Source organism: Rhinolophus hipposideros, assembly GCF_964194185.1.
Source record: "Rhinolophus hipposideros genome assembly, chromosome: 11".
NCBI lineage: Eukaryota > Metazoa > Chordata > Mammalia > Chiroptera > Rhinolophidae > Rhinolophus > Rhinolophus hipposideros.
The window spans coordinates 13,965,820-13,985,688 of record NC_138057.1 but is presented as its reverse complement, the minus strand read 5'-3'; the positions used below and the strand labels follow the sequence as shown (position 1 = coordinate 13,985,688).

The window sequence follows — 19,869 nt, the reverse complement described above, 5'->3', positions numbered from 1 at the left end:
TAATACATAATGAAAGAGCACACCACATATCTGAGAATATGGACACTAAATTACATATTCTAGGAAAAATTACTGGGGTGAAAGAAGGAAAACAACATGGCCAACTATATAAGCAAGTATCACTGCCAGCCTCAAGGACCACTGATTCTAATCTGCTGTAATCCTTGTGTGCTACCTTTCTCACACCTTTCCACTTGTAATCAAGATTCTAGAAAGAAAACAAAACAAAACAAAACACCTTAAGATTGACAAAAGCAAAAACAGTTTAAAAATTAATCAACTAACATCTGCTTCCACAAAGTATACTAAATACATTTGCCACTGTTCCCTCATGGAAATCCATTACAATGACAAGCAGAGATTAAAAGGACAAACTCATTCAGACAGACAGTAAAAGACAGATTCTTTATGAAAATTTTGGAAGCTGAAAAACAAATGACTGGAACCTACAGCGGATGAAGAAGGCTGCAAACTAAGGGCCTGTAGGAAAACTGGGAAGCAACCTGATTCTAAACACAAAACCAAGTGAGGCTCAGGAATGAAGATCCTAGGTTCCTCCAAACACAGAATGCAGTAGATAAAACCTAAAAGTCGGTCTCTTCACAAACAGGCAACCATTTGTTCACCAACTCCACCAATGACTGGCCAAGTGGAAGCATGAGATTCTAAACTCAGACAAACCAAGCAGAGTTTAAGCGCAGGGTTAGCCTATTAAAACAAGGGGACTAAATAAAAAGCCCTCAGAGTGAACGACAGATACCCTCAGCCAGCCCAAGAGAAAATTGAATTTTACCAATTAATGAGCCTCATCCATAAAGAGAGCGTCCAGTCAGCTTTTTAGTGTCTTTCTTACCCCTTACATGTGAAAGCTACCAAATATCACCGAAGATTTACGGAAATTTGAGACGACATCAAAGAGCAAAGCAAGAAAAACATTAACTTGAAGGAAATAGAAGGCAAAAAATAGAAGAAAACTTGAAAACCACCACGAAAATTCACATCCTTGGAAAGGTAAAATGTTACATCCATGAAACTGTCAAACAAAAAGCCAAGGTCAGGGCCAAGGCAGGCCTGACAGATTTCGCTGGTAAAGAAAAACAATGAGCTCTTTTCAGATACAGGCAATTTATTACTTATATAAACAGCAAAACAAACAAAGAAAAAACCAGCAGTCAAGTTCCCACGGCCCTCGTGCAGGGTGATAGCAAAGTAAAAGATGATGGAGGATTGATGGGACACCCTGTTGCTGAGAAGCTAAAGCCAGGCTTCAGCTAAGCAATTTGATAGCCTGCAGCTATGCCCTACGTTGAGCAAGGCAGAAAGTCGCATGTCTCAAAGGAATCAGAGGCAAATGGGGAAATTGTTTCAAGACATCCTTCAGCAAGAACCACAGGTAGAGGAGAAAATGTTCCTGTGATGACTCCGCACAGGACTGCCTGCCTGTCTGGAATGTTCCTGGGAGGATCATGTGGCACCAGATAGGCCAGTTGGAGGTCACGACCTGCCTGCATTGCCTCACAGGATACAGCATGGTCACCGGGTCACCGGGATGAAGTCACGCCCCTACAGACACAAAAACATGCTATTTTTAAAGTGGAATATTCAGAGAATAAAACATAAAAAGATCTTTTGGATATTAAATATACATTTTTTTTAAACATTGGAAGAACTGGCAGAGAATACAGAGAAAATATACAAGAAAGTAGGAAAAAAGATGGAAAATAGAGACAATAATAAAAAAATCAGGCCTACATAATCAGTATCTTAATGAAAGGAGTTCCAGAAATAGAGATTAGAGAACAAGTAGAGGGAAAGTAACGTAATCAGGAAGCAATATTTAAAAACTTCCCAGGACTAAATGACATTAATCTCCCCTCTGAGATCACCCACCAATTACTAATGAATACAAACAGATCCATCCAACAGTTTGTGATTTGAGGAGTAGGATGGAGCTTAATTATTTCCAGTAGAGGGTCTCCCAGCACTTGCTAGCAGGATTTTCACTTGGTCAGGGTTTGAGATAGGAAAAAAGACGGCGAGTAGTTATTTTTAAACAAACAAACTACAACAAAAAGAGAGCCATCCTCTGACACATCATCAAGAAATTTCAGAATACTGGGAATAAAGATAAGATCCTAACAACTTCCAAAGAGAAACAAATAAGACACACATAAGTGAAAAAGAATCAAAATGACAAATGACTTCTCCCAGGCTTCAATGGAAGCCGGAGGCCTGATGCAATGACAGGGATTTCCAGCCTGGGCAGCAACAGGCACATAACGTTACAATGTTATAATCGAGTGTATGGACAGAACTGAGCCATGCTGAGTCACACCAATGAATCAAAACAATTTATTGTTCATGCCTTCTTTCATAGGAAGCTGTTGGAAGAGGTATGCCACCAAAATGTGGAAATAAATTCCATGAGGAAGACAGAGGATTCAGGAATGGGATATCCAACATGCCAGGTGAATGAAGGGCAACCAATCCAGAAAAGCATAAAACAGAGCTCCAGGAGGAATGGCTTTCAAGAAAAACATAAACAAAAAGACTGTATCATGTTTTGCATCCTGCTAAGAAGAGATTTACACTTCTGGAAGACAGGGTATAACGTAAGTTAATGTGTACTACAGAGAACACTGAGCAAATGAAACAAAGTATTTATATTATTAATTCCAAAAAATTTTAATCAAAAATTGGAACAAAAGAGGAATATAATTACAGATACCACACAACCCAGTTGTCTATATTATTTACATAGTGAAAATAGTATAAATATTAAATGCTAACTTAACCAAAAAAGTACCGTCACTGCGCTGTATTGAGAGACTGAGGGAGGAAGGTACATGTTTAGAAGAGGTAGAAGAAATAGAGCTTCATCTTCATTGTCCAACACAGATCAATAGAAAAAATCAAAAAACAGAAATATCAAGATAGAGCCTAATAATTGTGTTACTTAAAAATACAGAGATAAATGGAAAAACCGGTTAAAAGATTTTTAAAGTGGTTACCTCTCAGTAGCAAAAGCTGATGTAAAAGAATAGGGAAAGAGAGTACTATTTTTCATTACAAGCCTTAGAAAAACATCTTTTTTGACTTAACATTATTTATATGTTATTTTGAAATAAAGCAAGAAATTAAAGATAACCTAAATTTATGGACCAAAGTGAATAATTCTAGACAGTATACTTATCAAGTGATCCTAACAATAAAGACTGTAAAAGGTAAAACAAAAAAAAACAAAACATAAAAACTGGATTATTGTTCACATCCAGCAACAGTGGGAGAAAGAAAGATTAAATGGACAGCTTCATTTTGAATGGGGGGAAAAGAAAAGGTAAACACTTGAACTCAGAAGTTCCCTAAATTTCCCAAATTTTTATGGTATCCTGTACTAGAATCACAAAATACTACAGCAGAAAGAAATCCTATACATTAGTTAACAATTTCCCTCATTGTATTTACTTGTCCAAGGTTACACAGCTGGTTTGGACAGAATCAGAACCTTCTGTTCTTAACTCTCACACTCTTTTCATTGCATCACAAAGTTTTTTAAAAAATGATTAAATATCAAGGAAATGTGTTTGAGTTCCTACTGATATATTCATTCCCACCTTTCTTTTAAAAAGGGAGTCTACTTGAAAATAAAGAAAATGTAAAAATGCCTAGGATATTTAAGTTAAAAGATATTGGTCTTTTACTTTTTAAGAATTAAACAGATACAATCAAGGATAAGTATATATAAATGAACTCATTTTTCCTACTTTTTATGATGACATAGAACTGAGAATTTAAAAAATTTTTAGGCTGCCATCTAAATTTGGCCCAAATTGTGGGTTCGCTCCTGCTTGACCTACCTTGGAAATAGCATTGAAAAATACTTATTTTATTGTAATTTGTATTACTGTTCAAATGACTCAGAACACCTCTACTCAGCTAATCAAGTACTAGGATCTAATGATTTGTTGAAAGCAAGTTTTGGCAACAAAATTTACCAGGAAGGATAATAATATTAATAATAATAATATTAATAATATTGCCTGATAGTTTTAAGGAACTGATAGTGTTCGACAAAAAGATTTGGGGTATTTAGGTGATTTTTCATAATGTACCTTACACAGGTAATCTGGTAACAGGTTTTTGGATGTATCTGAGTGTGTAAATTAGAAGGAACATCAAAAAGTGGGCTAAGGTCTAATGCCGAGGACCCATTATTATCAGTTGCCACCTATCATTCAAATTTGGGTCAAGGTCTTGGTCAACTATCAGGATTACTGACTTTAAATGGAAAATTAGGCTGCTAAATTGCTTTCTCTTTTAATTATTAAACACTGCCTGTAAATTTTCCTTACCTTGGCAAAGGGAAAAATGAGGCATGAAAGGAAGCAGCACCCGTATCTTTATGAGTCAGTCTACTCCATTCTAAAATCTATACTGTGACATCCCGAGTTTAAGATTCTGAATAAGACTGAACACCTTAAAGGTAATCAATAAATACCTGTGAGCTGATGATTTAAAGAACAGCATTGGATCAATATATGGTATTTTCTCATTACTTAGGCATTTCTAAAATAAACTTAAAATCCCTTTTCTTGAAAGCCATTCATTTCCAAAAAGCTCTCATCTTTCAACATTAAAAAAGGAGAAGAAAAAAAAATAAGAGGAAATGTTGATTTTCCAAGTAGGAGTCTAAGAAGCTTCTAATTTGTTCAGCTCATTCTACCTCACACACACCAACTCGAGTCAACTGTCCCCTGAACCCGTGTGTGCACTGAATAGAGCAGACACACGATGCTTTAAGAAGGTGGTGACTTTAATCGGATACAAAGCACTCAGACCTTTTACAACTCCTGTATGTTTAATCACATATGTCATCTACTGCATTTTATAATTAGTGAGCAGCAATAACATTTATCCCGCACCACTTCATTATTTTAACTTTCAGTTATAGTTGGAATAAAACATTATTTTACCAGAATCAGTGCTCCGTCATCTCGAAGCGGTAACTGTGAGAACTGACTTTTTAAACCAGACTCACAGCTACCACTAAGCATTCCAAATGATACAGGCCTCTGTGCTTCATCAGAAAGATTCAGGGAAGAAAAACAAATCACAAGATTATTTAAAGGCATGTTCAGGAACAACCAAGAAAAGGAATCTATAACTGCAACTCCAAAGTTTCATCCTCTCCATTTCCATAAGAAATCCTCTAAATTTACATATAATTAATTAAGCCAGCTAACAAAACACAATTCCTGAAAGTTTTACGTCTGAGGAAGATCCTCACACAACATTAGTAGAGCATGGTTTATAAATAAAACATACCACACTTGTAAGTAAATATAAAAACAACAGTTCCAGATTTATATTTCTGGAAAAAAATTAAGAGTCTCTATCTAAATTTATTTTGGTATCAAACAACTGCAATTAGTGATGGGGCAAAAAGCATCTGTAATTGTGATAGGATGTTCATTTATTTACAAAAATTATACAAAAGTAGATTAATTATAAAATCAATTTATCAAAACTTCCTGAAGTTAATTTTTCATTTGGAAATGTGTCAAGTCTTCAAATCCAGAATGATAGTCTTTATTATTTTTAATTCACAGAATCATAGCACATCAGATCTTCAAAAACACCAGATGAAAACCGATACGATAAAATGTTCTCCTTTTCCTGATGGCTTAGAATGAAAATGTGTTCCCTTTTTATTGAAAAACAAAAAACGAAAAACAAAACTTGAACAAAGTATCCAATAATATCAAAAAAAGACTGGCTTGTCTGCTGGAACTACAGTTGGCAGTTACTCTACATTGTTAAAAATTGCCTTAAATTATGTCCTTTTTCGTTCACAAATGAAGTTTTTCTCAACCATTTCAGATCTCTAATCCTTATAATGAAAAATGTTACGCAGTTTCTACTAGTAAATACACACCCATAAAGTATCATCAAGACAACACGTATTTTAAAAGTGCATATAAGCATTAATTAAATTTCTTAAAATGTTAAATCTAGGAGCAATAATTTAATATTCTATTGCAAAATACAGGAAGCCTTAAAAGCAACATGCTTGGTCGATTTTTCTTAAGCTTTTAGGTCTGTGCCAAAACATTTACAAATAAAGAAAAAAATACCATGACTCTATGCTAACGGCTTTTCAGATATTAATCTACAGACATACCTATATATACTCATCTAACAAAGTACCCAGTTATCCAACACTGTTTGCCAGGAACTCAGAAAACAGTAACACATATATAATATAAAAGTAACAACAACAAAAAAGCCAAACATATTCTAGGTCTAAGATGAGTTTATCTAATAGTGTTGAGAAATATCATATAAGACCCAAAATAAACTTCAGACACAAAATTATATGAGGTGGCGTTGTTCAAACACACCTAAAATTCAAGTTGAAGGTAAGTGACTAGGCTGGCTTTTTTATATCACCAGCTTTCATCAGGGCTTTGATCGCTCTTGCCCTCATCTCCAGTTCGAGCAGCTCCAGCTGCTGTGCAGAAGGCTGAACATCTTCTGGAGGAGGAACAGTCAGGGTGGCGGCTTTGGGCTCCTCTGGGCTAGACTCTGCCAGACCCAAAATCTCATTCACACTCTTCTCAATGTCCTTCTCCAGGTCATCTATCTGACCGGCTTCACTCTGGACTGTATTTTCCGGGACCTCAGGAGCAGCTGCTTCTTCGTTGCACGGGCCTTCTATGTCGCTGTCATAAGCATCTGCATTTATACTGAGTGCGTCACTATCTTCCCCTTTTCCTGAAACAAAAAAGGGGAGAAAAGAAGCATGTAAACTAAATGACCTGGTCAAAATTTCCTTTCTATTTATGATTAAAAGGCTGCTGTGATCCCACCTCCCACCATGGACTCCCAAACACATTCCATAATCCCCACCAACTTTTCCTACTGACTCCTCAACTTATTAAAACAAATCTAATTTAAATTTAATGTATTTTCCATTCCAACATAAAATATGGAAACATTGGGAAATTCATACCATCATATGGAGTTGCATGATCTATTTTCCTAAAAAACATCATTGACACTTTATAACACAGTGAAGCTTGTAGTATCACTGGAAACCCTTTGGGTAGAATATTGCTTATTATTGAAGTAAAACTCCATTCTAGAAAGAGTTTAAAATACTTTGCTTTATAAACTACAAAAAAAGGAAAACGATCACTGGCAAGCTGGATGCTATGTGCATTGCAATTATCCCAAATCCTTTTTCATATGCTTTTTCAAACACTTTGTTCTAAATCAATACATTAAAGGAGAAGCCTCAGGCCATTTTCTAAGATAAAATAAATTTTCATCAGGAGGATTTTAATTAATAAAGTTAGTACACCATAATTTTTAAAAATGCATTTGTTATAAAACTTCTGTAATTGATGATAAAAAATGAATATAAATGTAGATTATAGCTCTCACCCACTTTGGCCTTGCATGTTACTCAAGTTCAGGTGTCATTTACAACTCTGAGAGCTGTCTTATCCCTCCAATTTATTTATCCTTTAAATCCCTAATATGTTTAAAAAACAAGTTGTGATCACCAAAATGTTAGTTTTCTTAACCTTTTAACAGTAGAAAAAACTTATTTATAAAACACAAATTGACAAATGGAAAATTCTGATAATACAATGTATAGAGAGGACATAAACAATTCTACTCCATTGATTTTATAAAAAATGATTTACTGACCTTGACTTACCCTCCTACATCCTAGTAATTCAAAAACAACTCCCTATTCCAAAATTAAAGTAAAAAAAATGAATCAATAAGTGATCTGTGTCCACAAATAGAACTTGTAAACAAAAGAGGTTGCAATTTTAATTATTTGATGCCAAAGAATATTTTATATCTCTCCAAAAAAACAAATATTTCCAAATAGCCTTTTGTATTTAGAAATAATGCTTTATATAAGAATTCTAATTTGAGATGAAAACAAATTTAAGAAAAGAAGTGCTAAGTTATTCATAGTCTCAGAAAGTTAATTTTCATGCCTAGCAGGCTTTTGATCTAAAATTCTAGATCTGTAGCCACTGATTCTGAACGAAAATCTGCAGTCTGTTTAAAAGAATTTAAAACATACGTTCTTGAAAAAATGTGATTGTTTTCAGACTAGAAGTTGTTCCCTGATAATGAATGAAGAGCAGAATATAATGGCTGGGTGGTGGGAGGGAGAGTCTGAATATTGGGGTACCTAAATCCTAATTCTTATTCTGACATGAAGTAGGAGATTTGGGGCCAATCCTTTACCTTCTCAGAGTTTCTCTTCTGTAAGCACTAAGGCAAACTGTTCTAGGATATCTCTAAAGTCCATTGAAACCATGATATAGTATAATATTCTACTTGCCAATAATTCAATCTATCAGAAATAGTTTTCATGCATAAAATGAAAGCATATCTAATGGTATGAGTGAATGCATGCTTCTGAAATTTCTTGATCGTGACTTATTAGAGTAAGCCAAAACAAACACTAGTACATGGGATAATTAAATAACTGTCTGAATTCCTGATGAAACAGCTACAATGAGCACACATTTAATTTCTTCCCTACCAAGAACTCACTGAAGGGACAGAAGAGAGATATTTAAAAATAATAGTACAAAAATTGAAAGTTAACTGAGGATTAGTATTATATATGTATTTTATATTTTGTGAAATGTGTAACTGTTTCTACCCTTTGCACGTTTTTAGTCATTTCTTAAACATATCTAGCCATTATATATATTCTTGCATTTGTCCTTTTTAAAAACATATTGCACTCATATTTTTAAATTGTCTGCCTTGTCTTAAAGTCAACAAATACATTTAAAAAATGCTCAACACTTAAAACTTCAAATCACGGAAATGCTATTAAAACAATAAGACATGACTTTTTACTCATTAGTAAAAAATAGGAATTTTATCCATCTGGAATAAATTAATAAATTGGTAAGATGAAAAAATATTCAAGAGATGCTGTCAAGTCAAAAAAGTAACAAAGAGTAATAATCATACATATATTAAAAGTAATAAAATTATGAATAGTGGTTACTTCTGGGGAGAGGAATAGAGAGGGAAGAGAAGAAATGAGTTTTCAAATTTCATTCTACACACATGTATTTCTTCAAATATTTATATTATAATCTTGTAAAAAGTTAAAAAATAAAAACTAAATTCACTATATTAGGTAATAAGAAAGGGTATCATCTAAAAAGAAAATTTTCAGTATTTTTAGAAAATATAGGTAGGCAGAATGAAACTGACAGAAAAATAAAAGCAAAGCAAACCACAGCAAAAAAAACACCACAGATAAGAGACTTCTAGAAGTAAGAAGAGTTGGCTATAGAACAAACTGCAGGATAATTAAAATTAAATTCATTCAGAATAGTTGAGCCATTTTAACGCTTCCTTTTTTACCTTCCCTTTCCTGCCACATGTCCAAGCACTCTACTGCGAGTGCTATTTTTACTACAATAAAGAGAAAGATCTCTTAGACGAATGTATCTAAACAGCTACTGAAGAAACACAAACGAGCTACCAGAGAAATCCAGTTACAAGAAATGAGGGACCAAGATGAACAAAGGAAAAAAGTAAAAAAATTTAGGGATCAGAAGATAATGTATTAGGAGAGAATGAAGGATGGGAGAGTTTACTTGGTACCCTTAGAGAGACTGCAGCCATAAAACAAATACATATTACAACGGAAAAGAGAGGATAAGAAGCATTAAATTAAAAACACAATTATCAAAAGCATATATTCTATGGTTGCTGGAAGAAATGTAAAAAAAAAAAAAACCCTCTCAAAATGTAGAAAAAATACATATATTTAAAATGCAACAAAAGTTGAAAGATGAGGATGAATGCTGAATCCAACAACAACCTAATATAATTAATTCAATATTACTGAGCACCTACCGTGTTTCCCCGAAAATAAGACCTAACAGGACAATCAGCTGTAATGCATCTTTTGGAGCAAACATTAATATAAGATCTGGTATTATGTTATATTATATTAGTATAAAAATACTATTTATATAATGTAGATTTATGCTATCCGTTAATCCAATGTTCCAGAGCACTATAAATTTTATTCAACTACTTCAATTCCATTGAAGTTTAATAACAGCAGTTTGTGGAGGACTCTTTTATCCACAAATTCAGTTTTGTTAGCACTTACTGAGAATTTAGTATTTGGCTCAATGCCAGTGCCCCTTTGAAAGTTACTCATACTTCCATGCCGTGTTTCCCCAAAAATAAGACAATCAGTTCTCATGTGTCTTTTGGAGCAAAAATTAATATAAGATCCGACATAATATGATATGATACATGATATGATATAAGACCCAGTCTTATATCAAAATAAAACCGTGTCTTACATTAATTTTTGCTCCAAAAGATACATTAGATTTGATGGTCAGGCTAGGTCTTATTTTCAGCGAACGGGGGTACTATGTGCAAGAGACTAAACACTGAGGAAACAGCAGTGAATAAAAAAAATCCCTGCCTTACATTTAAATCACAGGAAAAACAGTATAAATAAATAAATATTAGGTGCCATGAAGAAAAATAAAGCCAGGTAAGAAGAAAAGTAGCAGGAGAATGCCTTCACAAAGTGATTACTGCAATTTCATAATGTTAACAATTGAGCAGAGATTTGACTGAAGTGACAGAACAACTCAGACAGTAAGAACGAGACAGTAGAGAGGAAAAACAAAAAATAAGAAAAGAAACTAATCTAGAAGAAAACTGATTGGAGGTGAAGGTGTCCACACAGATAAAGGGGATTGCAAAATGCAGAGCATCAAACCTACGACACATTGTGTGAAATATCGTAACTCGAGGGTAAAAAAAAAAATTCCTAATAGTTCCCAAAGGAGAAAAAAACTAGATTACCAACTAAATCCAGTTTCAAGGAATCAGGAGTAAGAGTATCAGCCACTTTGGACACTATATCCCAATGCCTATTAACATGATCACAAAAAAGAGAAGTAATAAAAGCCACCTTATGGAGGTGCTTCTAAATGCTCTTGTCAAAAAACTGAAGACAGAGTTTGAGATCTTGCTTCTGAGCAACTGTAGTCAGTTTGGCTTAAATAAATTCTTATGTCAATTCTCAAAAAAAAAAAAAGAACATGAATTTTATCAAATCTCTGTATCTAACTACCAATATACAGAAAACAAAGGAATGTTAAATGAAACATTGAAGTGCAATTACCAAAATTCAAACTGAGAAACTTTAGCAGACACCCAGTTTCTTCAAGAAATAAACTGCAGTGAAAGGGATGCTGAGAGGGAGGAAGAAGGGAGAGCATACAGATTAAAAAGAGACTTACTATCAACCAGTTGCAATGTCGGGACGTAATCTAGATCCTAATTCATACTGTTTTCATAATTCATAGTTTTAAAATATTACAGAACAATCAGAAATTTCAACACTGGATATCTGAGGATTAAAAATATGTATCATTGTTTTGCACCCCCCACTGGAATAATCGATCTAGACAATAATCAATAGCTCCTAAAACTATTAGGTATGAGGCTGACGACACCTGAACCAATCAATCACTCTTGGTATCACAATACACCAATGAATACACCAGGTTAAATATGAACACTTTCTGAATATAATGTTAAATGCTACTTTTAAAGGAGGTATGGTTAAGTTTAAAAAGAGATCTCTTTAAGAGACACAAACACACTAAAATATTTACAGTTGAACAGAAAAGATGTCTAGGATTTGCTTTAAAATAATCTAGTGGTACGAAGCATTTAGAAGTATGGATGAAAAAAGATTAGCCACAGGTGGATAATTGTTGAAGATGGAGCTGAATAAGGGAATTGATATTCCTTTCTTTCTTATATCTGTTTGAAAATTTTCAAGATAAGTGGTTTTTTTTTTTTTTTTAGAAAGTTGATTTCTACTTACAAACCTGATTTGAGAAGATATTAATATATGTATCCTGGGGGGAAACATGAGAAAACAAATTCAATATTCCTATCATCATAGAGCGGGTTATTAAGAGGGTTAAATTATTTGATTTTGTGTTCTCTTGTAATTAGTTGTTCTCACTGATTTTAAGTTGTTCACATTGGGTGGCAGTGCCTTTTAGAATGACGCATTTCACCACCTCTTCTTCTAGATCCTGGATCTTAACTCTCAAGGCCCCAGGGTTGTCCATCTGCTGGAATCTCGTCGGTAACAAAGTCTATGATACACTGGGCAGCAATGTCATGTCTCCATGGACTTATCTTCTTAGAGAACAGATAATTTTTGGTTTTACTAAATTTTATGATTTAGAGAACACACTTCTAATGTATTCTTAGCGTAGAAAGTCAGCTTGATAACTTTTAACAGTTTTATTGAGTTCCAGCCTTTTCAAATCTAATTTTCTGAAAAGGAAACAATTGTCCTGTTCGTGTGTAAGAATAGTATTTTCTGTAGAGGCCTTCAATCTTCCTCTCAGAAAAACTCACAGAACTTGACTACCCCTTTTCATGTAGTATTTTAAACTACTGGTTTAAATTTAAGTGCATCAGGCTAACCATCATATTCAAAATTTAATCATGGCATAAATGATTGTTCCTGATAAAAGAAGAAAATGCAAACAATATTAAAAACCTGTCTAGTATGCTACCCTCTAGTACTCAAACCCTCATTGAACTTGCAGATAATGTGAGTGTCCACTAGCCTGTAAAGCTAACTTTTAAGAATCACAAACCCAGAGATTACTCCAAGAATCAATAAATAGTATCGATTCCATATGCCACAATGGTGCTATAAAGGCTGCAGAAGAGGTAGGCTTTACAAAACAAAATGCCACAGGTGGGGTACACTAATTATCTGTAGTATGATTAAGATCGTTTTTGCCTTCATGGGGCTTATGTATGCTTAAAACACAAACATCATATTTTAAAGGCTAAACTGTACAATATAAAGTATAACAATTTCAGAATGTATAAAGGAATAGGGAAAAGTCAAGGAGATCTTCACAGATACGTGATGTGAAGTAGGTCTCAGAATCTAATGAGCAATTCCAAGTGTGAGGGACAGAATGCACAAAGACCAAGAGCGAGATTTACCTCAGCACAGAAGTATGTGAGCCTACCAGAATAAAGTGCACACATGAGAAAATGTAAAAAGATAGCATCCGAAATTACTGCCTCTGCAGATCACCATTCTAGGTCAGAAAGCACAATAGGGACCAGCCTTTTACAATGGGTCAGGTGAGTGAATATTTTGGGGGTCACACTGGAGCACAAACACAGATGCAAGATTCCTGTCTACAATCATTCTTCTAGTAACTTAAAAGAAAACAGGAAGAAAATCTTTGATAATGTCATTTATTCTTTTTCCTACCATTTGATTAAACAGTCCTGTAATAGAACGAAAATTTGATATTAGAGAAAGCACCTAAGGATGGGGCCGGCTGCCAGTGGAGCCAACCACGTGAACAGAGAGGGCTGGAAATTTCAGTCCCACCCCCAACCTCTGGGAAGGGGAGAGGTGATGGAGGTTGAATAAATCACCAATGACCAATGAGTTAATCAATCACACCTATAGAATGAAGCTCCCAGAAAACCCCAAAAGGACGGGCTATGGAGAGCTTTGGTGAACCTGCGGGGATTTGGGCGCAGGGGCGCATTCAGAGAGAACAGGGAAGCTCCAGCTCCCGCCCACACACCTTGCCCTGTGCATCTCTTCCATCTGAATGCTCATCAGTACCCTTTATCATATCCTTTTATAATAAACCGGTGACCTAGTAAAAAAATAAATCTAGGAAGAAACATGAAAATGTACAAAGAGGAAAAATGAAGACAGAAACGTTATTTCAGTATCCATATTTACAAGCACTAGAGTTTAGAATGAGGCAACTTTCCCCTCCCCTTCAAAGATCTGTTGGAATTTACTCGTGTAAAAGGGCATCATGCTCAAATGTTTTCTGCTCGTAACATCTCAATGCTCCACAATCTGCCCATCCAAGGAAGGTGTACTCAAATTCACTGTCTACTTCACAAACTGTCATGTTTCCTATGGCATTGCTTTTGTTTGTTTCAATGTATACAAAAGTTCAAAAAGAGATACTAAAGACTTGATTCTAATTTTAGATAATGCAAAGGTATCTCTTATATACTCATGTAGTAAGCAGGTAGTCACCAGTATGCCATAAAAGTGGTAGTGTATTTTATAAAACATAGAAATCATACCCTAAAATTAAAACCATTTTTAGTAAATAAGCAGTCAAAAATAATAAAAACTGTCAGTTTAACCCTAATTTTTTCCACAAAATATGTGAAATAGAAATAGTGGGGCCTTTGGAAAAAATAACTGTCACCTTAGAGTGCATGACAGTGAAAGTGGAAAATGAAGTAAAACGTGTCCTGTATGTTTTCAAAACAGTCAGAGAAAACGTATAATGTCATAGGGAAGGATAGTTCAAGAGTATCAAGAGTATAGAAAGATCCTCAAAAATAAAACTCTATCCAAACATTAATTATCTAAATGAGGAAATATCCAAAGAAATATAAGCTACAGAGGAATGTCTATGATGACCACGTATTTTACAAGGGGCACATAACCAGTGATGAATATGAAAGACTGGTATGAATCTATACAAGTAATATAAATGAAGCTAAAGTCTAAGGAAAACAAACAAAAGGACTGTTTTGTTAAGACCAGAAAGAAAAACAAACTGAAGCAAAACATTCTTTGAGGTAGGTACTAGAATAATAATGGATAAAAGCAATGTTCTAGTTTGCTTCTATCTTCTCTACTGAGAATAATGTACTCACTGAACAGAGTAGAAGAGAAAGAGGAATTCTTTTCATCATCTATCCAGCCATTTCCTCATTCAAAAGAATCTGCATAGCCACTATCGACAAGCCCTGAAGACTGAAGGACCCTAAGACATGCAGAATCCTTTGGCCTACAGACACTCTCCATCAAAGGGGAGACATCAAAGGGATCTCCATCACAGGTAAACAAACAGATACGCCACAGAATGGGAGGCTACTTAGGGATGGAGACCATTCACTGCAATTAGTATTTAGGTAGTCATAAATGTTTCTTGAATTGAAAAAAGTTATTAATTATTGGGCAGTGTTATAATAGAAGTAAACAAATAGGCAGTAGTGCTATGAGCTAGGTGACAACTGATTCTGTAGTAAGGACGTTGACAGAAGAGGTGAGGTGAGCCGAAGCAGGTTAGAGAAGGCCTCACTGACTTGGAGATGTTTGATCTCCAAGAACAGGTAGCCTGACCACAGTACACCACTGGTGTGACTGAGTATCAATCTCTCACATTTGAATAAACTGCGTGAGAGATACTAAAACTTGTAGTCACAACCGATAGATTTCCTTTCATATTCTGAGAAATGCTGTGAACTAGACACACTGATAAACACAGTTCTGATTTGCCAAAGAAGGTGACTTCTACAAGACTACAGTATAGTAAACTTGACATCAATTCTCAGGAAAATTCTAGGTTTATGAAGAGGTTTCTGAGCTCTGAGAAAAGTAGTGTAGACAGACCAGGTAACACATGGTCAGGGATGTAAATGAAGACTCACGTGGCAAGCCTGCGGAGGAGCAGCGGTGCAAGGAAAGGCTTCAGCAAGGTCCCTGCCACAGAGCGCGAGTGCAGAGGGGAGCGGGAGCGGGAAGCCCCGAGCAAGGGGAAGAGTGACGGCCACACCACATGAGGCTTTACTGGCAGGAGGAAGGACGGACCTGCGATTTACCGTGGGAAGCTATTGGAAGGCTTTGAAAAGAATAATGACACGGGCATTCTTACAGTTTAACATAATCAAGCTGTGTGGAAAAATGAGTGCAGAGGAGCACAGACAGAAACAGAGGGTTCGGGATGCTGTAAGTATCGACACCAGGCTAATGTACTGAGAACAGGTGAAGGGGTTGAATTATGAATATTCTGAAAGTAGAGCTGATAAGAGTTGCTGACGGAGGAGAAAGGACTCAAGAATGATTCCAAGGTTCTTGGCGTGGACACTCAGAAGAACGTAATGGTTATTTATTGAGACGGAGAAAACAAGGATGAATAGGAAAAGCAAGGTTGTGACTTTTTTTTTAACCAAACAAGGTTTTTTTTTTGTTGCTTTGGTGGGGGGGGGGAGTCAGGAAAGGATCTAGAATTTATTCTGGGACACATTAACCTTTAAGATGCTTACTCAACATCCAGTAAGTAAGGTGGATACATTAAGTGTTGGAAAGAGGTCTGAATCCCAGAAATAAATCTGTAGTTGCCAGTCTTGGAACTATGGAAGATCACAACCTGAAAATACAGAAAAGAGAAGAAGTGCAAAGAATAAATCCTGGGGCACTCAACCTCCAGAAGTCGAGTAGAGGAGAGAATAATGCAAAAGGGACTAAGAATAAAGACTGAGTCAGGGAAGGGGGGGTAATAAATGGTGTCAAACACGACTGGTAGGTGGAGATGAGGACTCAGCAATGGCCAGGGACACAGCTGCTGGAACCAGTTCACTGGGGGAGGGGTCGCTGACTAAGTAACAAGAAGAAACAACTGCAGGTCCCAAAAGGGGATGTGATCACTACACACACACACAGGGGCTGGTCTCAGCAACACAGAGTTCATCCACTTTAACAGGACGGAAGGGGAGTATATAAATTCAGACACAGGTGGATATGAAAAATTAACTAACACATCTGTTTTCCTTTATTAGACAAGTTCTTTCCAAGCCAGGACACATTTTATTTATCTTTCTATTCCTGGTGCACAAAATAACAGTTTGTTGAAAGAAGGGATGAGCTTCACAATTTGAAGAGACATCATTTAGAAGAGGTATTAAATTCATGTTCTACAATCCAAAGGGCACAGAGGGTCCAATGAGTAGAAGTTACATAAAGGCAAACTACAATTCAATATAGAGACACTTTTACCAATTAAAGATGTTGGGATGATACTGAGGGGATGAAGCAGAAAACATTAATGACAACAATAATGATAGTAGAAATAATGATAACGAGCTGATATTTACTGAGCACTTACTATGTACCAAGCACATCTCTAAAGCACCTGACATGTATTACCTTGTTTAATCCTTACAACAACCATGAAATAGACACTCGTATTTATTATCCCCATTTTATAAATAAGGAAACTGGGGAACAGAGAGTGCAACTGGCCCTACTTCACACAACTGAAGTAGCAGAACCAAAATTTAAACCCAAGTATATTTTGAAAATCTATGCTTTTAAACATTTTATTCTGCCTTGCAGATCTTAACAGAATCAGAATGACCACGAAGCTTCCCAGATTAGAATGTTGGTTTGGGTTGAATATATCTTCTTGGAGGTCTTTCCACCTGAACAAATGTAGTATGTAGGAGACACAGACTTAAAAAGTATGTATTCAATATGAATAAATAGTAAGAGAATGAAAAGGCAAGGCACAGACAGAGAAAATACCTGCAAAACACGTCTGATAAAGCACTGGTATCCAAACTATATTAAGAACTCTTAAAACTCAACAATTAGAAAACGGTCAGAAACTGGTAGTAACAAAATCTGACTTCAAGCCTAGTGTTCACTATCTTTCCTTTGGTAGGACCACTTCTGTGGTGGCACCTCTTCCATGGTAGGCATTGAAATCGACACCTAAAAATGCTGCTTAATAACTGATGCTCTTCATTCTCTCTTCTTTTACAAAGCAATAAAGTTTCTGATGGTATTTTCCTCTTTACCTTTTTAATTTTTTTATAGCTCGTATTTATTTGTTCAGCTATGGCTGTAAAATTCTTTTCAGCAAAACTCCACTACTTTTTAACTGCAAATTCGTCTCTTCATTCTTTTTTATTCTAGTCCCTCTACTTACCAGCTTTACTTCCCCTCGTCTAGTACTACTTTGGAACAATAATAACAACAGCAACAAGAACTAAAATTAATTGGGCTTTTCCATTTGTCCATCACCTTGAAATTTCAAGTGGTCTCATGTATTTACTGTCTCTGCTAAATGATGGGAAAATCTCTTATACCACATTTACTATTTAGAAGTAAGAAATGAATAAGTTATGCCCATTATCCATTCTTTATGACAGTCTACAAGAGTGGTCTCACTACCTACATAATCCTATCAGTGAAAACATTTTTAAGTGCGCTATGTATTTTTTATTTACTTACAAATATGTACTATTATAATCATATATCTGTAATCAGAAATTTTAAAAGGCAGATGCTTAAATATATAAGTTTCTTTACTGTAGAAGTTCTGGTGTTTTCTTCCTGCATTCTCCGGGAGTGTGTACAATCACACTTTAGTGATGAGTGGTCTGAAAGGTTGAAAGAAGCTCAAAGAAAATATCTATTCTAAAGTTTCATCACATAGTTTAACCACTGAAAACATTTTCCCCCTATTAAAGTCTACCTTTCAACTTCTTGAAGCTCTTGTTAACAAGGTATGTTTTAAAGCTGTCTGTCATTCACTAACTCATCAACTAGAAGGCCAAAATATAACTGCATGAGGCAACTAGATTATTAAAAAAATAAAAACAAGATGTTAAATTATAATGGTGTAAACCTGAAACTTATATATTGTTATAAACCAATGTTACCTAAATAGAAAAGAAAAAGTGGCAAGATTTAAGCCTAACCACAGCAAAACTCTGCATCAGAAAGCTAACGTGAAAGAATCTGAGTAAGATGTAGTAAATGTCTCATTGATTTTGATTATTTTATATGTTATATGGTTATATACTTATTGTTGACTATATTCAAATGTAGGCATTTCAAGGAATATTCATATAACTTAAAGAGTACATCAAGTATCTTTTCCTCTAATAGAATAACAAAAGGAGCGATAGAAAAAAATTGTGTATTTCATTCTGCTTCCATTAAACAATCTAAGAAAAACAGTTATTAAGCATTCCTCCCAAGTGAAGACACTGCACTAGGCACTCACTGGTCTTGACAAAATCTGAAAGCTAGAAAGGAACTTCAAGGCCAAACATCCAAATCTTGCTTGAATCTGCTCTACAACAGTGCCACCAAGTGGCCATTTATGTAACCTTTGTTCAAACACCTTCAGCAACAGGAACGTATTTCAGAAGACAGCCCACTGCATTTTCTGATAATTGTGATTATTATTTGAAATAAATAAATTGTCTAATGATAATTTTATCTACTGGCCCTATTTTTATTCTCAGAGTCAATACAGAACAAGCCTAATCACTCTATACTTGACAGACCTTTAAATATTTTAAAGTGACCTTAACTCTTACTTTCAACCTAAATACCCAAATTTCACTTAGCTATTTCTCAAGTATAGTCAAAAAAATTTCTCCTTATGCCTTCCAAGAAAGAATGCAAACATAAGAGCTTAATTCTTAAAGTTACAAAGAAGACTACTTTACAAAATTACACACACCCCCAGCTGTAAACATTAAAGCGACAATTTAAATATAGACCATTATTTTAATATTGCTGAATGTCTTTTTCTTTTGAGATTCAATATTATTTTATATTAGTTTCAGGTGTACAGCATAGTGGTTAGACATTTATATAATTTATGAAGTGATGCCCTCCAATTACTTTAATACCCACCTGACACTATAAATGGGAGAAAATATTTGTCAATGATATATCTGATAAGGGATGGATATATATATATATATATATGGAACTCAGGCAACTCAACACACAAAAAGCCAAACAATCCAATTTAAAAAATGGGCAGAGGACCTGAATAGACACTTCTCCAAAAAGGACATACAGATAGCCAACAGACATATGAAAAGATGTTCAGTATCACTAATTAACAGAAATGCAAATTAAACCGCAATGAGGTATCACCACCTCAAACCTGTTATATTGGCTATCATCAATAAACCAATAGTCAG

At 35.1% G+C, this 19,869-nt stretch overlaps 1 protein-coding gene across 4 annotated transcripts in view; it reads right to left on the bottom strand.

Moving 5' to 3' along the window:
• Positions 1-1,527: 1,527 nt before the first annotated feature.
• The window catches only part of CAAP1 (caspase activity and apoptosis inhibitor 1), a 43,328-nt gene continuing 24,986 nt past the window's right edge, over positions 1,528-19,869 (bottom strand). For 2 of the 4 annotated variants that reach the window (XM_081065520.1, XM_081065521.1), the window contains exon 6: positions 2,670-6,774. In XM_081065520.1, the coding sequence (XP_080921646.1) occupies positions 6,428-6,774 (347 nt within the window). In that variant the 3' untranslated portion in view covers positions 2,670-6,427. Of the gene's footprint in view, positions 1,564-2,669; positions 6,775-19,869 lie in introns of those variants that run through there. The other 2 variants (XR_013994394.1, XM_081065519.1) reach the window with 2 other exon arrangements.